The sequence below is a fragment of the Molothrus ater genome, chromosome 1 (assembly GCF_012460135.2).
Source record: "Molothrus ater isolate BHLD 08-10-18 breed brown headed cowbird chromosome 1, BPBGC_Mater_1.1, whole genome shotgun sequence".
Lineage (NCBI taxonomy): Eukaryota > Metazoa > Chordata > Aves > Passeriformes > Icteridae > Molothrus > Molothrus ater.
In genome coordinates, this window is record NC_050478.2 from 25,062,637 (window position 1) to 25,080,837 (window position 18,201).

The 18,201-nt window shown below is 43.4% G+C and overlaps 1 protein-coding gene across 1 annotated transcript in view; it reads left to right on the forward strand.

Annotated features, from left to right (window-relative positions):
• Window positions 1-373: 373 nt before the first annotated feature.
• The window catches only part of PPP1R9A (protein phosphatase 1 regulatory subunit 9A), a 132,420-nt gene continuing 114,592 nt past the window's right edge, over window positions 374-18,201 (forward strand). Inside the window, 2 exon segments of the mRNA XM_036403693.2 lie at window positions 374-605; window positions 2,102-3,773. Of these exon segments, the coding sequence (XP_036259586.1) occupies window positions 2,322-3,773 (1,452 nt within the window). The 5' untranslated portion in view covers window positions 374-605; window positions 2,102-2,321.

Sequence of the window (18,201 nt, forward strand, 5' to 3'; positions counted from 1 at the left end):
ATTACCTTTATAAAGCCAAAACATTTTTGTGGTGAACTCGCCTAGCTAACAAACAACAAAGGCTTTGTGGTTGTGCTCCAAAGATGATCCTCGTCCCTGTCAGCAGCTGCCAGAACAAGCCATGCCCATGGAGCTGTGAGCGGTTCGCCGGGGCTTGTCACCAGCACGCTCCTCGCTCGGGCAGCCTGGGCGAGTGGATCAACAGCGAGGGAAGGAGCACGGCGGCTCCTGATCTGCAGGGAGCTCTCCGCGCGCCCGGTGCCCCCCGCGCCCCGCGCGTTTCCTGCAGCGGGAAGGAGCGGGGGCTTTCCCGGGACCCGGGACGCTGCCCCTCCCGCGCGGGGGCGGGTACGCTGCCTCCTCCGACACGGGCGGGTGCCGGGCGGGCCCGGTCCGCGGGGGTCAGGCTGGAAACGAGCGTTCCAGGGGAGAGAAGAAGGGGATAACCGGGCCGGAGGCAGGCACCGGGACTCGGCGCTGGCGGCGTGGCCGCGGCCGGGCCCGTCCTCCGCCTCTCGGCAGTCACCGCCCGGGGCCGGACTGCAGCGGGCTGGCCGCCTCCCCCGCCCCGCCGGCGGAGCGAACCACTGCGGCTCGCCGAGGAGGTGAGGCACCTGTCACCGCGGGCGGCGGCGGCGGCGGGCGGCCCCGCGGCGGGCGGCGGCGGCGGCTTGCGGCGCGTCCGGCGGCGGGGGCGCGGCGGGGGCGCGGCGGCGGAGGGGCGGGCGGCGGGCGGGAGCGCGGCCGCGGCGGCCACGGCGCCTCGTCCTCCCCCGCGCCGCCGCCGCGGGTGTGCGCGCGGAGCCGTGTCCGTGCCCCCGCTGCCGCCGCCGCCGCTGCCTGCAATGGCGTTGAGGCGACGCGGCGGCTGCTGCCTCCTGTCAGGCGGGCGGCGGCAGCGGCCGCTCTGCGCAGAGGAGGCGCGGGGGCAGCGCTGAGTCGGGCGGCCGGGGGAGTCCGTCGCGGCTGTCGGCTGGGTAAGGCGGCGTGCGCGCTCGGCGGCACGGGCGCCGGGCTCCGCGGGGAACGGCGGCGGCACCGGGCTTTTGTTTCGTGGGGGCGGCGGGCGCCTGCCCGGGCACTGCCCCGCCGCAAGGTGCTGCCGCCCGAGGCCCCGCGGCTCCGGCCCGCCGGGGCGGCACGGCCGCCCGAGGGGGAGCCGCCGCGGGGCTCCAGCGCTGCCCTCTCGGGTTGAGTTTATTGCCTCCTGCGAGGGCTGCACGGCTCGCCGAGGGTCTCTGCCGTGTGGCATTTCCAGTCGCCCGTGGCGATCGGCGGGAGCGGAGCGGGAGGTGCGCGGGGACGGGCGCGTCGCTCTCGGTGCGACGGCCGCAGGCTCCCGGTACCGGCACCGGCACCGGCACCGTGTGTGCAGCGGCCAGAGTGAGGCGTCCCCGCCTCGGCGGCGGCGGCGCGGCAGGGCGAGGACTGGGGAGCAGGAACGGAGGGGAAGGGAGAGGAGGTTGGCTCGGGAGACCCCCGGGGTGCCCTTCGCTGGGCTGCGGGAGCCGGGGATGAGCCCCTGGGGCCGGGCCGTGCGAGCGGTCCAGACCCCTGGCTCCGTTTCTGCATCTCCTCGTTGGTACCTCCGGGGTCTTCCAGACGATAAAACCTCTGCCCGTGATAAGGGGTAACTTTCTCTAACGGGATTTCACTTCCATTACCCTGTCAGCTGAAGATGTTAACTTTGGGTGCAGTTTTTGTATTCCCTCGAGCTGATGTTTAATTTGCCTATCTAAGCATATTATCTTTGATCGTGTTTCTACCATTATGTTTCTCTGAGCGAGCAAGGATTGTCTTGCAGTGCCTCATATTTCATGTCACATTGCCTTTCCTTTGCGTGCATATTTGTGCCATGATACTATATTTGTGAATGGAAAGCTACGATTATTTGTTCTTTCACTATGATGTTATAGATTATAAATTATGCAACAGTCAATTTGAAAAAGTTGGTAATGGCAAGCTTTCACATGTCTGTGCGATGTTGGTTTGTATTTCTTTTTGCTAGTTTTTTGTAAACATGTCAGAAAATGGTAAATGGAAATTGTGACAGACTTAAAGTACCTGACATGGTTTCAGAAAACCCTCCTTTCTATTGCAGGTTAAATCAGCCCTTGTTCTTCAGAGTCCTCAGTCGTGCTGCTTTGTCAAAATTGACTGTGTGCATTAAGACATTGGCCTCCAGATCTGTCAAGTATGGTCCTGCTGAAGGGCAGTGGCCCCTGAGGAAAAACGCTCCTCAAGCAGGATCTGCTGTGGCAAACTACTGAGAGCGGTACCGCAGAAACTATGCAAGCAGGTTTCACACTCCTGAAGTAAACATGATGAAAACAGAGTCTTCAGGAGAAAGATCCACCCTCCGAAGTGCCTCTCCTCACAGAAATGCTTACAGGACTGAGTTCCAGGCACTGAAAAGCACCTTTGACAAACCGAAATCAGATGGAGACCAAAAAGCGAAAGAGGAAGGAGAGGCCTCACAGAGCAGGGGAAGGAAATATGGCTCAAATGTCAATAGGATCAAGAACTTATTTATGCAGATGGGCATGGAGCCCTCTGAAAGTGCTGGAGTTGCCCCTAAAACCAGGGGAAAGGGTGGCCCTCCATCACCTCAAAGACGAATTAGGCCCAAAGAATTTGTAGAAAAAGCAGATGGTTCAATCGTAAAGTTGGAATCGTCCGTGTCTGAAAGGATAAGTAGATTTGACACTATCCATGATGGTCCTTCCTATTCCAAGTTTACTGAAACTCGGAAGATGTTTGAGCGAAATGCTCATGAAACAGGACATTCAAATCGCTATTCCCCAAAGAAAGAGAAAATCATTTCTAATGAACTTCCAGATGAGTGGTGCATCTCTAAGTCTAACAGAGGCAGCATGGATTCACTGGACAGTCTTAGCCCAAGGACAGAGACTGTCTCTCCAACTGTGAGTCAGCTCAGTGCAGTTTTTGAAAACACTGACTCACACAGCGTAAACGTAGAAAAGTCAGAAAACAATGAAGAGTACTCTGTAACTGGTCACTATCCACTTAACCTCTCATCTACTGTCACAAATATCTCCTCCCCAGTTGCAAACCTTGAGGGTTTCAGTCCTTTGAAAGAGACCAGCACGTGGTCTCCCCCAGCCAAACAGAGTACAGGCGTGATGTCTGTTGAGAACTCTCAGCAGACTAACACTTCTTCCACACCGAGACAGAAAGTGTCCACAGGCACTTTGGCAGGATCAAAAACAACTGAAGAAATAAAAAAGAGCACAGAGGCAAGTGCTGATTCTGTTGAGAGTTCTGCAACAGGTCAACAGGATTTGGTCAGTGTGCTTGACAGCGAAAGATCTGTGGACAGCTGTGCTAGGAGTAAGTCAAAAACAGAGACGGGAGTTTTGGTGCAACAGAAGGAACAGTCAGAACACACAGAAGATATCTTTGATCGGCCTGAAGCTGCAGAGTTAACAAGAAATGTAGCTTCAGGTGGTGATTTTGCCACAGATGCTACTGAGTCCCATTATGATGAGGAAAGTGAAAAAGATGGGCATGAAGATGTGAATAATTTTCAGAGTTCCCATGTGTACATGCATTCTGACTACAATGTGTATCGGGTACGATCCAGGTATAATTCTGACTGGGGAGAGACAGGTACAGAACAGGATGATCTGGATGACAGTGATGAAAATAACTGTTATGAACCTGATATGGAATATTCTGAAATTAATGGATTGCCAGATGAAGATGAAATCCCAGCCAACAGAAAAATACAGTTTAGCCGGGCTCCAATTAAGGTACAGTTTCTTATGTTCCTTTTTTTTTGCAATTTGGTTTGTTTTCAAATGCAGCTTTATTTGAAGGAGATTTTGGCATTTGATCTTGCCTCCAAAAAGATTTCAGAGGATCTTTTGATACATGTCTTTATTGCAGTCAGTGAACATAATCTTAAATGAAGTAAGGCTGCTGAGCTCTGATGAGCTCGTCTCATTTCATAGATTTTCTGATGGCTGACTAAACCAGCAGAATTTGAGCATGACAGCTGGGCTTGTGAAGTTCAAGAATTTTGCCATGCATATTTTGACTTCTATGACTGCACTGTAACCATTGTGAAATGTCAGTGTGGGTATTTGGTGACTTTTATGCTGCTTGTTTGATTTCATTTGAAATCACAGCTTCTTGAGATTGAAAAGCTTTTCCTCAGCTTTCAGCAGATTCTTAAAGTACCTGTCCTGAAGTACAGTGTGATCCTCTAGTAGAGGACTGTTAATATTCCAGATCTCAGTTAGTATCATCTTTTGTAGTAGCACTCTCATTTATTTAAAACTTCTAAAGCATTTATATATCTATAAAGAGAGTATATCGTAGTGCTACAGAAGGGTGAAATCAATTGACTGAAATATCTAGTGAAGGGTGTGCTTTTTGCAGAGCTGTTATGGTTTGTTTTTAAGTACCTTAAATTACCACTAAGAATGTAGTTTCCAGTGCTTTTCAGTTCAAGAAGGAATAACTAGTAAATGGCTTGTTAAGTTTTGTTGTACCAGCTTTTCACTGCTGAGTCTCAGGGTTAAATATAAAAGTATTTTACTTCCAAGTTGGTTTTAGTGCATGTCTGTGATGCTTTGACCCTGGCTGGAGATGCCACATGTCTGTAATGGACAATTCAAAACCATAGCAATTATTGCAGAAGTGGCTTCTTGAAGCAGAAATATATCATGGGGTACTTGAAATGTGAGAATTTTAAAATTAAAAATGTGTAATTGAAGTTGACTGTTTTCCTTGTGTGATTTTAGCAATGAAAATTACTAAGTCAATGAACAGAAGTGCCATTGTTAAACTCAAAATAATATGATTTACAAAATCTGCATTCACACTGCCTGTGGTTTAAAGTAGAGTGGGATGTGTATTGTAATATGAAGTTTTCATCTGAATAAAGCAACCAGATTTTCATAGCTGTTTATCATGGAGTGGAGTGAAAAGAACTGTCTTGCTTCATGCTTTGAAAAGAGGATTTTTACACTGAAAGAAAGAAAATATTCCAAGGCAAGATATGGATTTTTCTTATAATTTTAGTTTGTGTTCTATTCAGGCTTGCATCATGAACCAAAAATTCAAAGTATTTTTGTTCCTTCTTGATTGTTCCCATAATTAAAGTACCAGGTTTTCTTGAACTCTTGGAGGGAGGTGAAGTGGGGAAAACCTTGATTACAAAGGAAGTTGTCCCCTCCACTGCTTTCCGGCTCAAGCTAATAGACAAGATGTACTAATAGACAAGATGATGTTCTCTCTTCTGAAAGATCTACCAGTTGTTTATGATGGATCCAACAGACGAAAATCCAGAAAGTGATTTTATTCTTGAGATGGTCAGACTTTTCTGCTGTTTCTGAAAGAGCTAATAGTGACATTTTTACTTCAGTGTATTGCTGTTTGAATTCTGCTGTCATGCCAAGTGCGCTAAGAGTATTTTCTCAATTATTTGTATTTTTTCTTTTCTTTTCAAGTTTCTCATGCTATGTTTATTTCAGATTACGTATTGTACAGTAATAATATTAGTCCATCAGTAAAATGCTCTAGAAGTAATTTTTGTAAATAATTAAAAGAGCACATTTGTCATGGGTTTAAGCATAAAGCACTCTTAAAAAGCTTATCCAAAGTAAACAAATCATTGCTTTAATTATTCTGGCATCTTTATTGTAGATAGGAAGAAAAAAGAATAAAAGCTGTGCTGGGAAAGAACATTGTAGGAGGGTTTGGGAGATCCCCTGCTTTTTGTCCTGGGTGCCTCCAGTGCCTGCAGTCTGTTCGTCATGTGGGGAGGCAGAAGTGAGACCATGTGGAAGGCTGGCCCTAGCAGGAGGAACTGCAGCTAAAGTTGTGGAAAATTAAAAGCTGCCTCTGGAGCGGTGCTCCTTTCTCTGTGCAGTTCCCTCAGCAGTGTGAAGCCGTGTGGGCCAGGGCAGGCTGCCAGGGCCACCAGGTCACTGCCAGGGCCACCAGGTCACTGCCAGGGCCACCAGGTCACTGCCTGGCCACGCCACTGCAGGCAGGGACCCAGGAGGGGCAACTGGAGAAGCCCCTGGAGGGTCCTTGTGGCTCCTGAGTCCCTGGGCTCCTGCACTCCTCCTGGGACACGCTGCTGGGAGGCTGGAGCAGGAGCTTTCTGTGCAGCCCAGCTATCAGTGAGCAGTGCAGGCGGCAAGAGGGACTGTGTTCTGTCCCCTCACACAGTGCCAGCAGATGAACTTACCCAGTCACTCCCTGTGCCCCATCTGTTACACTGGGATGTTGCATCTGACTGAGTAGGCAGCTACTGTTTAGGGATTTTTCTGTTCTACACAATTTTTTGTGTTAGTGGGCATGACTGGTTTCATTAATACTTAGCTGAACATCATCTCATGCATGGCATGATTGCAAGAGAGGAAAATAAAAAGCAATATAGGAGTGTTTTCTGAACTGTTGGAAACTGATTTGTCTTTATGAAAATGATGCAATTTGTACTTGACTATTTTGCTAGTTCGTGGTGTGCAAAGTCCAACCCAAACTTTGGATGTTTAGCATTGATTTCAGTATTGTACCTTCACTCTCCTACAGGAGAACTCTGAAATAATTAACAAAGTTGGCATTTGAATGTGTGAACTGTTGAATCAGTGGGTAGTTACTGCCATAAAGTTGTTACTTGAAGATCTCAGCAGGTTTAGGTAAACATCTTTGGACTATTTTTCTATGTGATTTCTTCAGGCAGACATGTAAGAGACTTTTTTGTCGCTTTAAGGGTAATGCTGAGAACTATGAAAAGCAGTGAAGTATAGGTAGAAGAATAAATCAATAAAATCTTACCAGACTGATAAAGACTGAATTCTGCTTGTCTCCCAAGCAGGAAAATGACTAATTTATTGAGAAACTCACTATCAAGAGGAAGACTCGAATCAATGCATGCAGGAAATTTTACTGTGTTACAGTCTGTAATTTTGCTATCACAGATCCCATGCTCCATGGGCCATTTGCTCTGCTCTAGGATGATGGGATATATTTGCTGATTTCATCTCTCTTGAAAGTCTCTTTAGGAGTGGGTGACTACTCAGAGGCCACTGTAGGCTTGGAGAGTTTCTAGGTATTTGAAGTGTGGTATTGCTTGTGTGAGCAGTTGTGTGTTGCTGTGGGAGCTTAAATCAGCTTGGTGCTGTTAATAAAAAGGAGTACAAAAGGGCCCAAGAGTGGCAGTGGACACTGCAATGGAGTGTGTTGCTAAACAGGGGATGTGAACATTTCTGTAGCTGTTCATATGACTGTTTATGTAGTGATATAGAGGCCTTTATCAGCACTGGCCTGTTCTTGTGTTGAGGTACTGTGTTTGTGCTCAGGGATTGAACTGAAGCTCTCCAGGGCAAGTGTACAAGGTGAAAAAGTTAAGTAAATGGGATAAGGAAAAACATACCCTGGTTTTTCCAGGGATACTTTGCCACCAAAGAAACAAAACAACATCCCCCACCCCACCTACCCCTGCTCCCAGCACCCCTAACACCCACTGATTTATTGGTTTTCATTGGGTTTTGCAGGGTTTCCTGAGGGTTGGGTCATGTACTGCTTCCCAGACACTGTGGGCTAATTTGGCAAGGTTTGCCTGTAATGCAGAATTCATTAGCTTGTGGCTTTCCACACCCTAGCAAATGGAAATGTATTGATTGTCCAAATCATAAGTTGCTTTTTGAGCCATGCTTCCTCCATCCTGGGTAGAATTAGGATGAAGAGTAATGTTCACCTTTTCCCTTTCCAAGTCCATAGTTTCTGCTGCCCTGATAGCTAATGGCTGCATCTTCAGTTAGTGCCTGATTCTGGCACCAGGTACACGTTAAACCATTTAAAGCTGTTAACAGCAATTTGTGTTTCCTGCTGAGCTTCCTTTTGCAACCTTCTGCTCCACTGACTCTGTCCCACCAGCCAAGGGGTTGGGTATTATGTGATCACACCGTATGGCAGACAGCAGGGGACTCGTGGTGCTGCAAGGGGGTTTGGCCCGAGCTGCTGCTGTGGTTTTTAGCATTCTGTAAAGCTTCCTTAGGGTGCAGTGGTGAAGGGACATCTCTGCAGACCTCTCTTGAGTTTTGGGGGTAGGTGGAAGAGAGGGGAACATGAAAGAAGATAAATAGCAAATGGCTCTTCCATCCTTCTGCTAATTCCGTGTGAAGAGAATGTAATCACTAGTGCCTGTGCCTCCTGTTGTGCTTTCTCTCTTTTGTCAGGCAGCATGACTGAATTTTATACCCCACATTATTTCAGTTTTCCAGATCATGTCTTGTTCAAATGGTCTTCCAGAATTGGAACTTGTACTCTCTCTTTCTCTCGCCTTTGAAGGAAATGTACAAGTGCTGTGATTATAGTTTAGTGTAGAACATAAATGAAATTTGTATTTAACAGTTGCTTTGAATTTTTTTACAAACTTCTTATAAAAATAATTTCAAGGAATGAGTCTTTCTTTCAGTTATTCCTCATTTCTGAGGGGACCTGAAAGATCATTTAGGTCCAATCCCCCTTTCCATGGGCAGGGACTCCTTCCACTAGACCAGGTTGCTCAGCTCCATCCAATCTGGCCTTGAACATTTCCAGGGTTGGGGTATCCACAGCTTCTCTGGGCAACATGTTCCAGTGTCTCACCAACCTCACAGTAAAGAATCTTTTCCTAATATGTAATTTAAACTTACTCTCTTTCAGTTTGAAGCTATTCCCCCTTGTCCTGACACTACAAGCCCTTGTAAAATGTCTCTCTCCATCTTTCTTGTAGGCTTCTGTCAGCTACTGAAAGGCTACAATTTACTCACCCCAAAACCTTCCTTTTTCCTGGCTGAACAATCCCAATTATCTCTGCCTTTCCTCATAGGAAAGGTGCTCCATCACTCTAATCAGCTTAGTGGCCCTGCTCTGAACAGACCAACAGGTCCATGTCCTTCCTGAACTGGGTACCCCAGAGCTGGGTGCTGTGTTCCAGGTGGGGTCTCTCTCACCAGAGCAGAGCAGAGGGGCAGAATCCCCTCCCCTGCCCTGCTGGCCATGCTGCTCTGGATGCAGCCCAGCACACATTTGGCTTTCTGGGCTGTGAGTGCCAGGTCATGTCCAGCCTCTCATCCACCAGCACCCCAAAAGTCCTTGGCAGGGCTGCTCCTGGTCTCTTCACTCCCCCAGCCTATATTGATACTAGGGGTTGCCCCAGCGAAATGTGTTCAGGAATGTAAATAGTGGCGGAGAAAGAATCTGAAACAATCTGGTACTAATTATGTTGGAAATAATTAATCTAAAATATCATTATTCTTTATATAATAGCCATCATAATAAAGGATGCTGAAAGCACTTTCAAGTCTTGGTGTAAAAAAGAAGCATTTCTGTGCTTGATGCAATGCTCGATATTGTATTTACCTGTTGTTAAAATGTTGAAGAACTATTTTGGATCATAGGAATCATAGGAGAAGGTTACCCATGCCCAGGCACTGTACAGTCCAAACTTGTCACTTCTATGTGTGTTTTACTTAAATGAATACTGAGTTGGGTTTTGGTGATCTCCACATTTTCCACCCCCAGTGAGCCTGTGATTTTATAAATAAAATAGTCACAGTGCACGTTAGGACACTGTTGTTTAAGGCAAATATGGAAGACAGGAGTTGCAGAAAACCCCGAGGCTTTGTTAGATTTGAAATGGTTACGGAATCTGAGAAATTCATCCACTTTTTGAATGGGTTAATTATGAAAACTTACAGATAAAAAAAAGATGCGTCACTCTTTCTGAAATCACTGAGAGAATATTTTGTTTTCCTTGAATTTGGTTCACTACTTCAGCTCCTGTGTTCATGTAGAAGCCTAGAAGATAAGAGAACTAATATGTATCCTCAAACACCGACAGCTGGATAGCTGTGGAGCCAACCAAGGATTGTTGGTAATAACATTCTGTTAGAAAGATAAGGATGTTTCTGAAGAAGGGGCCATACAAAGGAAGGGCAGCACTTTGCTGAGACTAGTTTTGGTTTGTGATCCTGGAAATAGGCACAACCCGTAGAGCACAAGTGCAGGAATGAGGTTGAGAATTGGGCCTGAAATATTGACCAAAGGCCAACCCAGTCATCAAGACTGGTCATCATTTGGTGATCATAAAGACCAGCAAAGACTGGTGAAGCCCTCCAACCCTTTCCAGAAGGGTCTAGAAGATCAGACTGCCCATGATAGCTAATTGGCATTGAAAGTGAGAAATGTATCTCCAGGTTGGGCATAATTTACTAATAAAATTTTGTCAACCCTTGTGGCCCCTCTGACATTTGTCATGAGTATCACTGAGTCTTGCGTGCTCCCTTCCCCATAAGAGTGGGATGCCACAGTCCATGCTTTGTTTACAACGTTAGGAGTGGGTGATAGTTTTTGCTAAAGCATGAAACTAAGTATTAGGTAGGCTTAGTCTCTGACTCCTGTAGTGTTGAATATATCACTGAACTTTCATGCTCATATTCAAATTTCATAAAATGGACAGCAAGCTGGTAATTATTTTCATTCGTGTTGATATGTGAAGTAGTTTGGCCTGCAGAGCTATTGGCTGGGTAGCTTGGAATATATCTATCCTGCTGCATAAAATGAACTTAGCTTTTTTCCAGGTATTGTCAGGTATGGGGAATTCTACTGACTTTAATATTAAAATGTGTTGTACTGCAGGGATTGTCCTGCTTACTTGGATTATTCATAAAAAAATAATAGTGTAAAAAAACAGGTTCTTTGCTCTGGTTATATGCTCTTAGGGAAGATCTTTTTATGAAAGGCAGAGCCTTTTATATGTGTTTGTCAAGGAAAGGAATGAGAAGTAAGTATAAATGATTCAGAGACTGGATGCACTCAGATAACAGATAGTGAAGGGATAAAGTACTTCAGAAGTTACTATTTTGATTCAGTCACTGTAGTGAACAAAGATACTTCATAATTGCTGTGGATTTTTATGCCTTCACCTATGACTCTTTTGCACTTTCAGGTTTTCTTGTATTAAGTATATATGGAATTATTGGACTACAGTAAATAGAATAAAGTTATTTCTCTGCTACAATATGCTGTGGAGTCTTTAACTCTTATATAAAAGTTATAATTTCACTACTAATTCTAGGGATCAGCAGTTCCTGGGTATAGTGTTCACACATGTAGCTCTTGAACTAAAAACAAATAATGTTACCTAAAACCTGGGTTTCATAAGTATTGAGGGCATTCTAGAAGGACTGTGTGTAGAAACAGAATTTTGATGAAATTATTTGCATCAGAAGTTTATGTGGTTTAAATTGAAAGGGTTTTCCAATTAAAGGTTTTGAATTTCAAAAATGCAGACTGAGAAACTGTAGGGAAATGGTTTGAAATTAGCTGAACCAAAGAGCAAAGGGAACTCTTTGATTCAGAATTAGAAAAAGTGCGTAGGATTTTCATCCCAAGAAAAAAACAGACTATACAAGCAGAATGATTGCAGACCTAATCAGAAGAAAAGTCAGCCAAAGAGAACATCATAAGTTAGCCAAGAACTTCGGAAGGAGTGGCAGAAGTGGTTGTTGAAAAAATGAAGAATGTCATAAGAGTTCAAAAGTCTTAAATGTGACTAAGAAGTTGCCAGAAGTCAAGCTGAGTTTGACCTTGTAAAGGAAAATAGTCCAAGTAGTAAAAAGCTATTCATCCATTAAAATTCACCAAGAAAGGAGGGTGGGTGTTATGCAGTGAGTATGAAGTTATGATCAGAGTTATCACCCCCAGTTTATTGTGGAAATTCATATAGTGAAATGAAGAAGAAACCTGCAGGTTCCTAGTGCTCAGGTTTGTATGGGGCTTGGTCAAAGAAGCTGTGTTTTAGAAAATCTTGTAGCATATATTTCAAAACTAAAAGAGCATTATCAAAGTAGAAATGGTATTTAACTGCAAAAGAGCAAATTTAATAGCTGTTTTTCAGAAAGTAGAAGAAAGATGGTTTGGCTGCCTGAAAATTACTAATTTTTTTTCCCCATAGCAAAGTGATAGAGAATACTTTTTAAAGAATCAAAGGCAGAGAGGCAAATGGAATACATGTAAATGGATTTATCAGAGGTAGTATATGCCAGACTAAATTAGGATCTGCCTTTGATTAGATAAAAGACCTTGTTAAAAATTTCAGTAGTTGTGTCTCAGGAAGTTGGAGCAGGCTATGACGCTTGCTTTTGGCAGAAAGTGGGGAAGCCTTATCATTGCATAGGATTACAGCAAAATACGGGTGACTGTGAGGACTTGAGTGGTGAGGATGGATTTATGAGCTAAGAACTTTCACAGTGAACTAGTGACTCATTTGTAGGGGATGGCAGCTAAGGAGAAAGCCACTCTGACGTGCTCCCACAGAATGACAGCAGCAATCTGTGATGTGATGCAGCTGTGAGGAAGGCAAATGGCATTTAGGATAACATGAAGCAAAATATTTTGGAAGCAGTAGGGAATTATGGGTGTCATTTTATAACTTGCCAAGGAGACTTCATCTGGACCGTGTCTGATGGATTCTGCTTCAGGCATGTGGGTCTGCAGGGAGAGCTGTAGCAACTTGATGCTCTTATGTGTCTTTTTCTTCGTTAATTCTATCCTAAAACGGGGCCTTAAGTAACTTATCTTGCTCATTGAGTGATGCCCAAGGCCTGAAAAGGACCATTATTGCATTTCTGTATTCAGATGAAAAGGCACCTGAAAACTAAGTGGCAGTATTCCACTTTTAAGATGGAATTGAATGTTTTCCAACTAAGATTAAAGATTTTTAATAGAAGGCACTCTTCCTACATTCCTGATAGACTACTGTGTTGTGTAGTAGTGTCTCTTAATTTTTTAAAGTGTTGCAATTGCCTTTAGCTCTGTTAACCTTGAAGGCCACAAATAATCTATTAAAAAGAATACCAGACATTCCTGTAATTAAATGGTACAAAATAATGGATGTTATTCTGTGGTGTCTTTTTTTATATAGAAGGTGTTCTATTGGGAGAAGCTAATTTTACTTGAGTTAGTTAAGAGAGTTAATTCAAGAGACCCATCAGATCACTCAGATAATTCCATATGATAAAGTTAGTGGAAGGTGTGAATGCAGAATTTATCTCCAAGACCTGTTTGCCTTGTGCTATTATACATAAAGCTGTGCTTCTTAGTCTGTGCACATCTGTAACTTCTGATGTTCCACTCTGCAGTTTCCATCTGCCTTAATATTCAGTGAATAATCTCAAGGGCATAAGATGCTGGTTCACATTGAAAGGATATCTTCCAGTATTTAATCTATGCTGCATGTAGACCTAGGGACTTCCATCTGATAAAATCACTGTATTTCACATTAGTTGTTTGAAAGCAATAAACTATAGGGGCTTTTAACAGTCATGCTATCAAACTCCTCTCTAATTTATCTAATTCATGGCCTTTATGATAAAGCATTAGGATTTTTTTTTATCTAGCTTGCAATCATCTTTACATCTTTATAAGCTTGCAGTCATCTTTAAGATGGATGGTGATATATTTAGGTGCTGACATACTCTAGATTCCTTAGATGTGTAGAATCTGACATACCTATTAATTCTATCTTCTTAAAAGCTCAGAGATACTTTCTCATTAGTGTTGGCTTGAGTGATTGCCCAGTAGATTTCATTGTGCATGGACCATTTTAATAGAATATTCAGAATATGTTAGTGTTGTATTTTTTGCAAGGGCAAAAAATGCAGAGAGAGCATATTAAATCCAGAGGTTTAGAGAGAGCCCTCTTGAAAAAAGCTGGTAATTTAGCAGTGTGACAAAGTGCACTAACACAAATGGGAATGTTTCAGTATGACATTTGATAGGAAGAGACTACCAGACCATGTAGCTCTTAATTCCCCTTTGCCCCCCAGCCATTTTCCTCTGAAGTAGTTGCTCAATTTTATCTTTCTTAATTTAGTAGGTTAACTGAAAAATGCATCCTTGATGTTTTGTGCATTTCTTTCATGTTAATATTTGGGTTGGGGGGGAGTGAAATACCATTAAAAAGAAGGGCTCTTTTTTCCTTCCTTTTTTTTTTTTCTTTTCTCTCATTCTTTGTGTATGGCCAGTGAAAAATTCTCTCAACAGCTGTAGATGCAAAATAACTGCTTAGACTTACTGTGGTTTACTGCAGTGCATGACACAGTCATTACCAGTAAGTCTTGACCTTGTGGCCTAAAAGGGGAAGAAAAAGGGAAGTGCCTAATCAACCTCATAACCATCTACAAAGAAATTACTGGCTTAATAGGTGAGGGGAGAGCTGTGGCTTTGTGTACATTCACTTCAGTAAGGCTTTTGATACAACATATTCACAGAGAAGCTTGTTAAAGATGGGCTAGATGAGCAGACAGTGAGGTAGGTTGGAAACTGGCTGAACAGAGAGGTGAGAAGCCACAAACCTCATGAAGTTCAGCAGAGAGAGGTGCGAAGTCCTGTGCCTGGCCCCATGCATCATTGTGTTCTTGGGACCATCCAGAGGGTGGATCCTCTTCAGCTGTGCAGAAGAGGCTCCAGGGTGCTGGACAACAGCAAGTGGAACCAGAGTCAGCCATGTGCTCATGTAACAAGGGAGGCTGATTGTGTTCTGGGCTGGGTTAGCATGAGTGCTGCCATCAGGTCAAGGGAGGTGATCCCTTCTCCATACCACTGAGGCCACGTGTGGAGTTCTGGGCCCTATTCCAGGCTTCCCAGCACAGGAGACTGAGAAAGCCCAGAGAAGGCCCATTAAGATGATTATGGGTCTGGGACATCTCTCCTGTGAGGAAAGGCTGGGAGACCTGGGACTGCTGAGCCTGAAGTGAAGACTCAATGGTCTTATTAATGTATATAAATACTGCAAGAGATGGTGCAAGGAAAACAGAGGCAGGCTCTTTCCAGTTATGCCCAGTGACAGGGTGGGCACCAGCTGAAACACAGGAGGTTCCTGTGAACATCAGGAAACTCTTTCCCTGTGAGGGTGACTGAGCACTGGCACAGGTTACCAGAGGCTATGGATACTCCATCTTTGGAGATACCCAAAAGCTGTCTGGGCATGGTCCTGGGCAAGGAGTGCTGTGCTTCCAGCTGGGGGATTGGACCAGATGACCTTGGTAGATCCCTTCAAGTTTGAGCCATCATGTGGTTCTGTTGCTTCATTTAGATCAGAGAAAAACTATTTTCCTAATAGTGAATTTTGGTAAAGAAAGCAGCTAAATTGCATCCAAGATAAACTATCTTGATTTTATTATATGTAAAATATACTAAGTGACTTCTTGAATTATTTGTCAGGCTTTAAGACTGCATGGTTTTGCAAATCCAAGGATAGTGCGGCAGCTCCAATAGGTTTGATTGTAATAGTTAATGTTGTTTAAATATGAGTATTTTAGTAAGAGTTCATTGCATGAAGCTTAAATTCTTACTTTGTAATTACAGATAGTTAAGTTTAAATATTGATACTAGACTTCTAATGCTTCTTTTTAATGAGAAGCTAGGCCCACCACTGCTAAGAAAGTTTTAAGGGGTTTTTTTGGACGTATTTTGTTGTATGCATAAGCAGATTGACCTAACCTTTTAAGTAACATTTAACAAGGCAAAAGATTTTGGGGAAATATTTAAACAAATATTATGAGTTTAATTTTTATGAGGAAAAGGAAAAATTTAAAACTGCCTATACAAAAATAAAACTGTTGAGGAGTAGTGTTTATATGCAGCAGAGGGAAAGCCCACCAACATTTTGCATGTAGCAGTAGCTGAGGTCTGGATGGCTGGGGTAAGCCTTGATTGGAGTGGGAATTCCTTGATTGGAATGGGAGTGTGATCTGATGCCCAGTCGAGTCCAAATACTCAAAAGCTGTGGTTAAACAAATAAATAATCTCATCTGGGCTGTACACTTGAAGTGAAATCTTTGAACTACTCACTTTGTAAAATGTACCAAAGTTGCTGATTTTGTCTAGTGTATCTAGTTTATCTCTCCAGTAGTGAAGGAGAGAGGCATTTTGCTGCCCTTGTAAAGCTTAACAACTCCCAGAAGAGAGATCAGTGTGCGTGTCTGGAGATGACCAACAGCCATATCTGAAACATAAGAGAGGTTAGTGAGAAGTTTTTTGAATACATCTTTGAAAGAAGCGTATAAAAGATAGCAAATAGAATAAATTGTTTTTACTCCTGTGGCTTAAAAGTGATTCTACTAAAGCAAGCCTCTTGTGCCCTTATATGATTTACTTTATTCATTTTATTTTCCTAGTGCAAAGGGTCACTTTGTGTCTCTAAGCCCCGAAGAACCACTGTAGTTAATCTGTTCCATTAAGAGCTCCAAGTTTCTGAGTTTGAGGAAGCTGGATTTAGCTTGAGAATGCTGTGCTGCTGGAAGCTAAATCCGGCAGTGAGAAGCCCGGGGGCTTGGCAGGGGTGCTGGGTGAGCAGGGTGGTCTCGTGCCCCAGCTGGGCGCTGGGCTGGGGGTGCAGGCTGGGTCGGGGCTGGGTCAGATCCCGGCACTGCGCCCCAGCAGGGTCCTGCTCCAGCTTTCGTAAGCCAGGGGTACTTGGCAGCACTTCACTCACAACCTTTAGGACTCAAAGAAGCCACAGAGCAGGTTTTTGGCCTTTTTTTAAGAGCTGGCTGCTTCCTGCTGCATCAGTAGTCCTTCAGTATAGCATTATCCAAATACACTCTTACTTCACCATTTTGCCTCATTTGACTACCTGATGCTCCCTGAGCATTGAAGAGATTTTTTGGTTTTAAAATGTAGTCTCTGTTTTTTCCTCTTTTTCTTCCTTCCTCCCCAGGCCCTCCACCCCCTCCCCTGCCATTCATTCTGGACATTTCCAGAGCTGCAGTTTTGTGATGGCCTAGGACAGAATTTCCCCTTCTATCCTCCGTTAGCTTGTTTTCTAGGATTACATACTTGACATTTTGCATTGCATTAAAAAATTGAAAAAACAACAAAGAAGCTTTTAAAATAATTTAGTTTATAATTTTTTCATTGTTCTGTGCAGATCATGTTCATCATTTGATTCAAGAATTTACTCTGGTACCTTCTCCACCAAGTTTTTGTTGCAGCATTATATGTAGGTTTTGTTTATTGTATTTTATTATTTGTAATGAGTAAATAATGTGTGAAATATATAGCTTCATATCCATAGAAGCTCAATGAATGCTGTTCATTTTTTGGTTCTTGTACTGTCCACAGATTCTTCTGATCTCAGGCTTTGCTTTGATAGCTTGATTCTTTATTGTGTGAGAGACAACAAAATCTAGATGTGCCATCTGTTCTATCACAGTTTTCCTTAAAACTGTGGCTGAGACCTGAGAGAAGAAATACACTCCACACTCTGGTCTGTGTTGTGTGGACTATCTGCTTCATCTGACCAATTTATAGGCAAATCTATTGCTAGCACGTTTTAGAGGATACACTTGTACACCTAGAAAAATAAGAATTGAAAGAACAAACTTATTTGTGTATGCAGATACTTGACTAATAAAATATTGTAGTGGTAATTCAGCAGAATGTTTTGAAAGATAAATTTTTGTCTTAAAAACTCTGTAATTTATTCTTACATTACAAACATAATGGTCCCAAGGGTATGGGGCTTTCTTTAGCTGCAATAATTTTTGCAGTGCAGGGTAAACCTGCCAGAAGGATGTAGCAAAGGTCTGTTAAAGGTGTAAGTATGTCATGACTTCTCTCTGGTATTAGGTATGTTTTTGTTCTCTTTTAAACAAGAGTGGTACTATAATTATGAAATACTAGATGAAATTCTTTGTCTTTTATTAGCCCTGGAATTCCAAGATACAACATTGCTTGGTGACTTGATGAATAATAGTTGTCATTTAATGACTGGCTAGGATTACTTTGAAAATAAAGGTCAAAATTTTATCTTTTCTCTCACTACTTGAAAAAAACACTAGCAATAGATGAAAAGGAGGACTGTCCCTTATACCCCTTTCAGGGTTTGAGATTTTTTCGGGGTTTCAAATTTTACTAGTTTTCTAAAGTGAAAAAAACCCCACAATTGTGCAATAAATTACAATTGAAGCATCTTACTTTGAAAGAACTGCTTCTGCTTACATCCATATTTGTATATTTGGTGTAGACATCAGTGTCACCACCAGAAATAAGGTATTTTTGGGACTCCTAGACATTGTGCAGCCCTTCATCATGCTGCTGTCAGGAACTTGATCAGTAAATTAGTTCAGCAGTAGTGGTAATGGATTTCTAGGGATTACGCCACTAACTCTG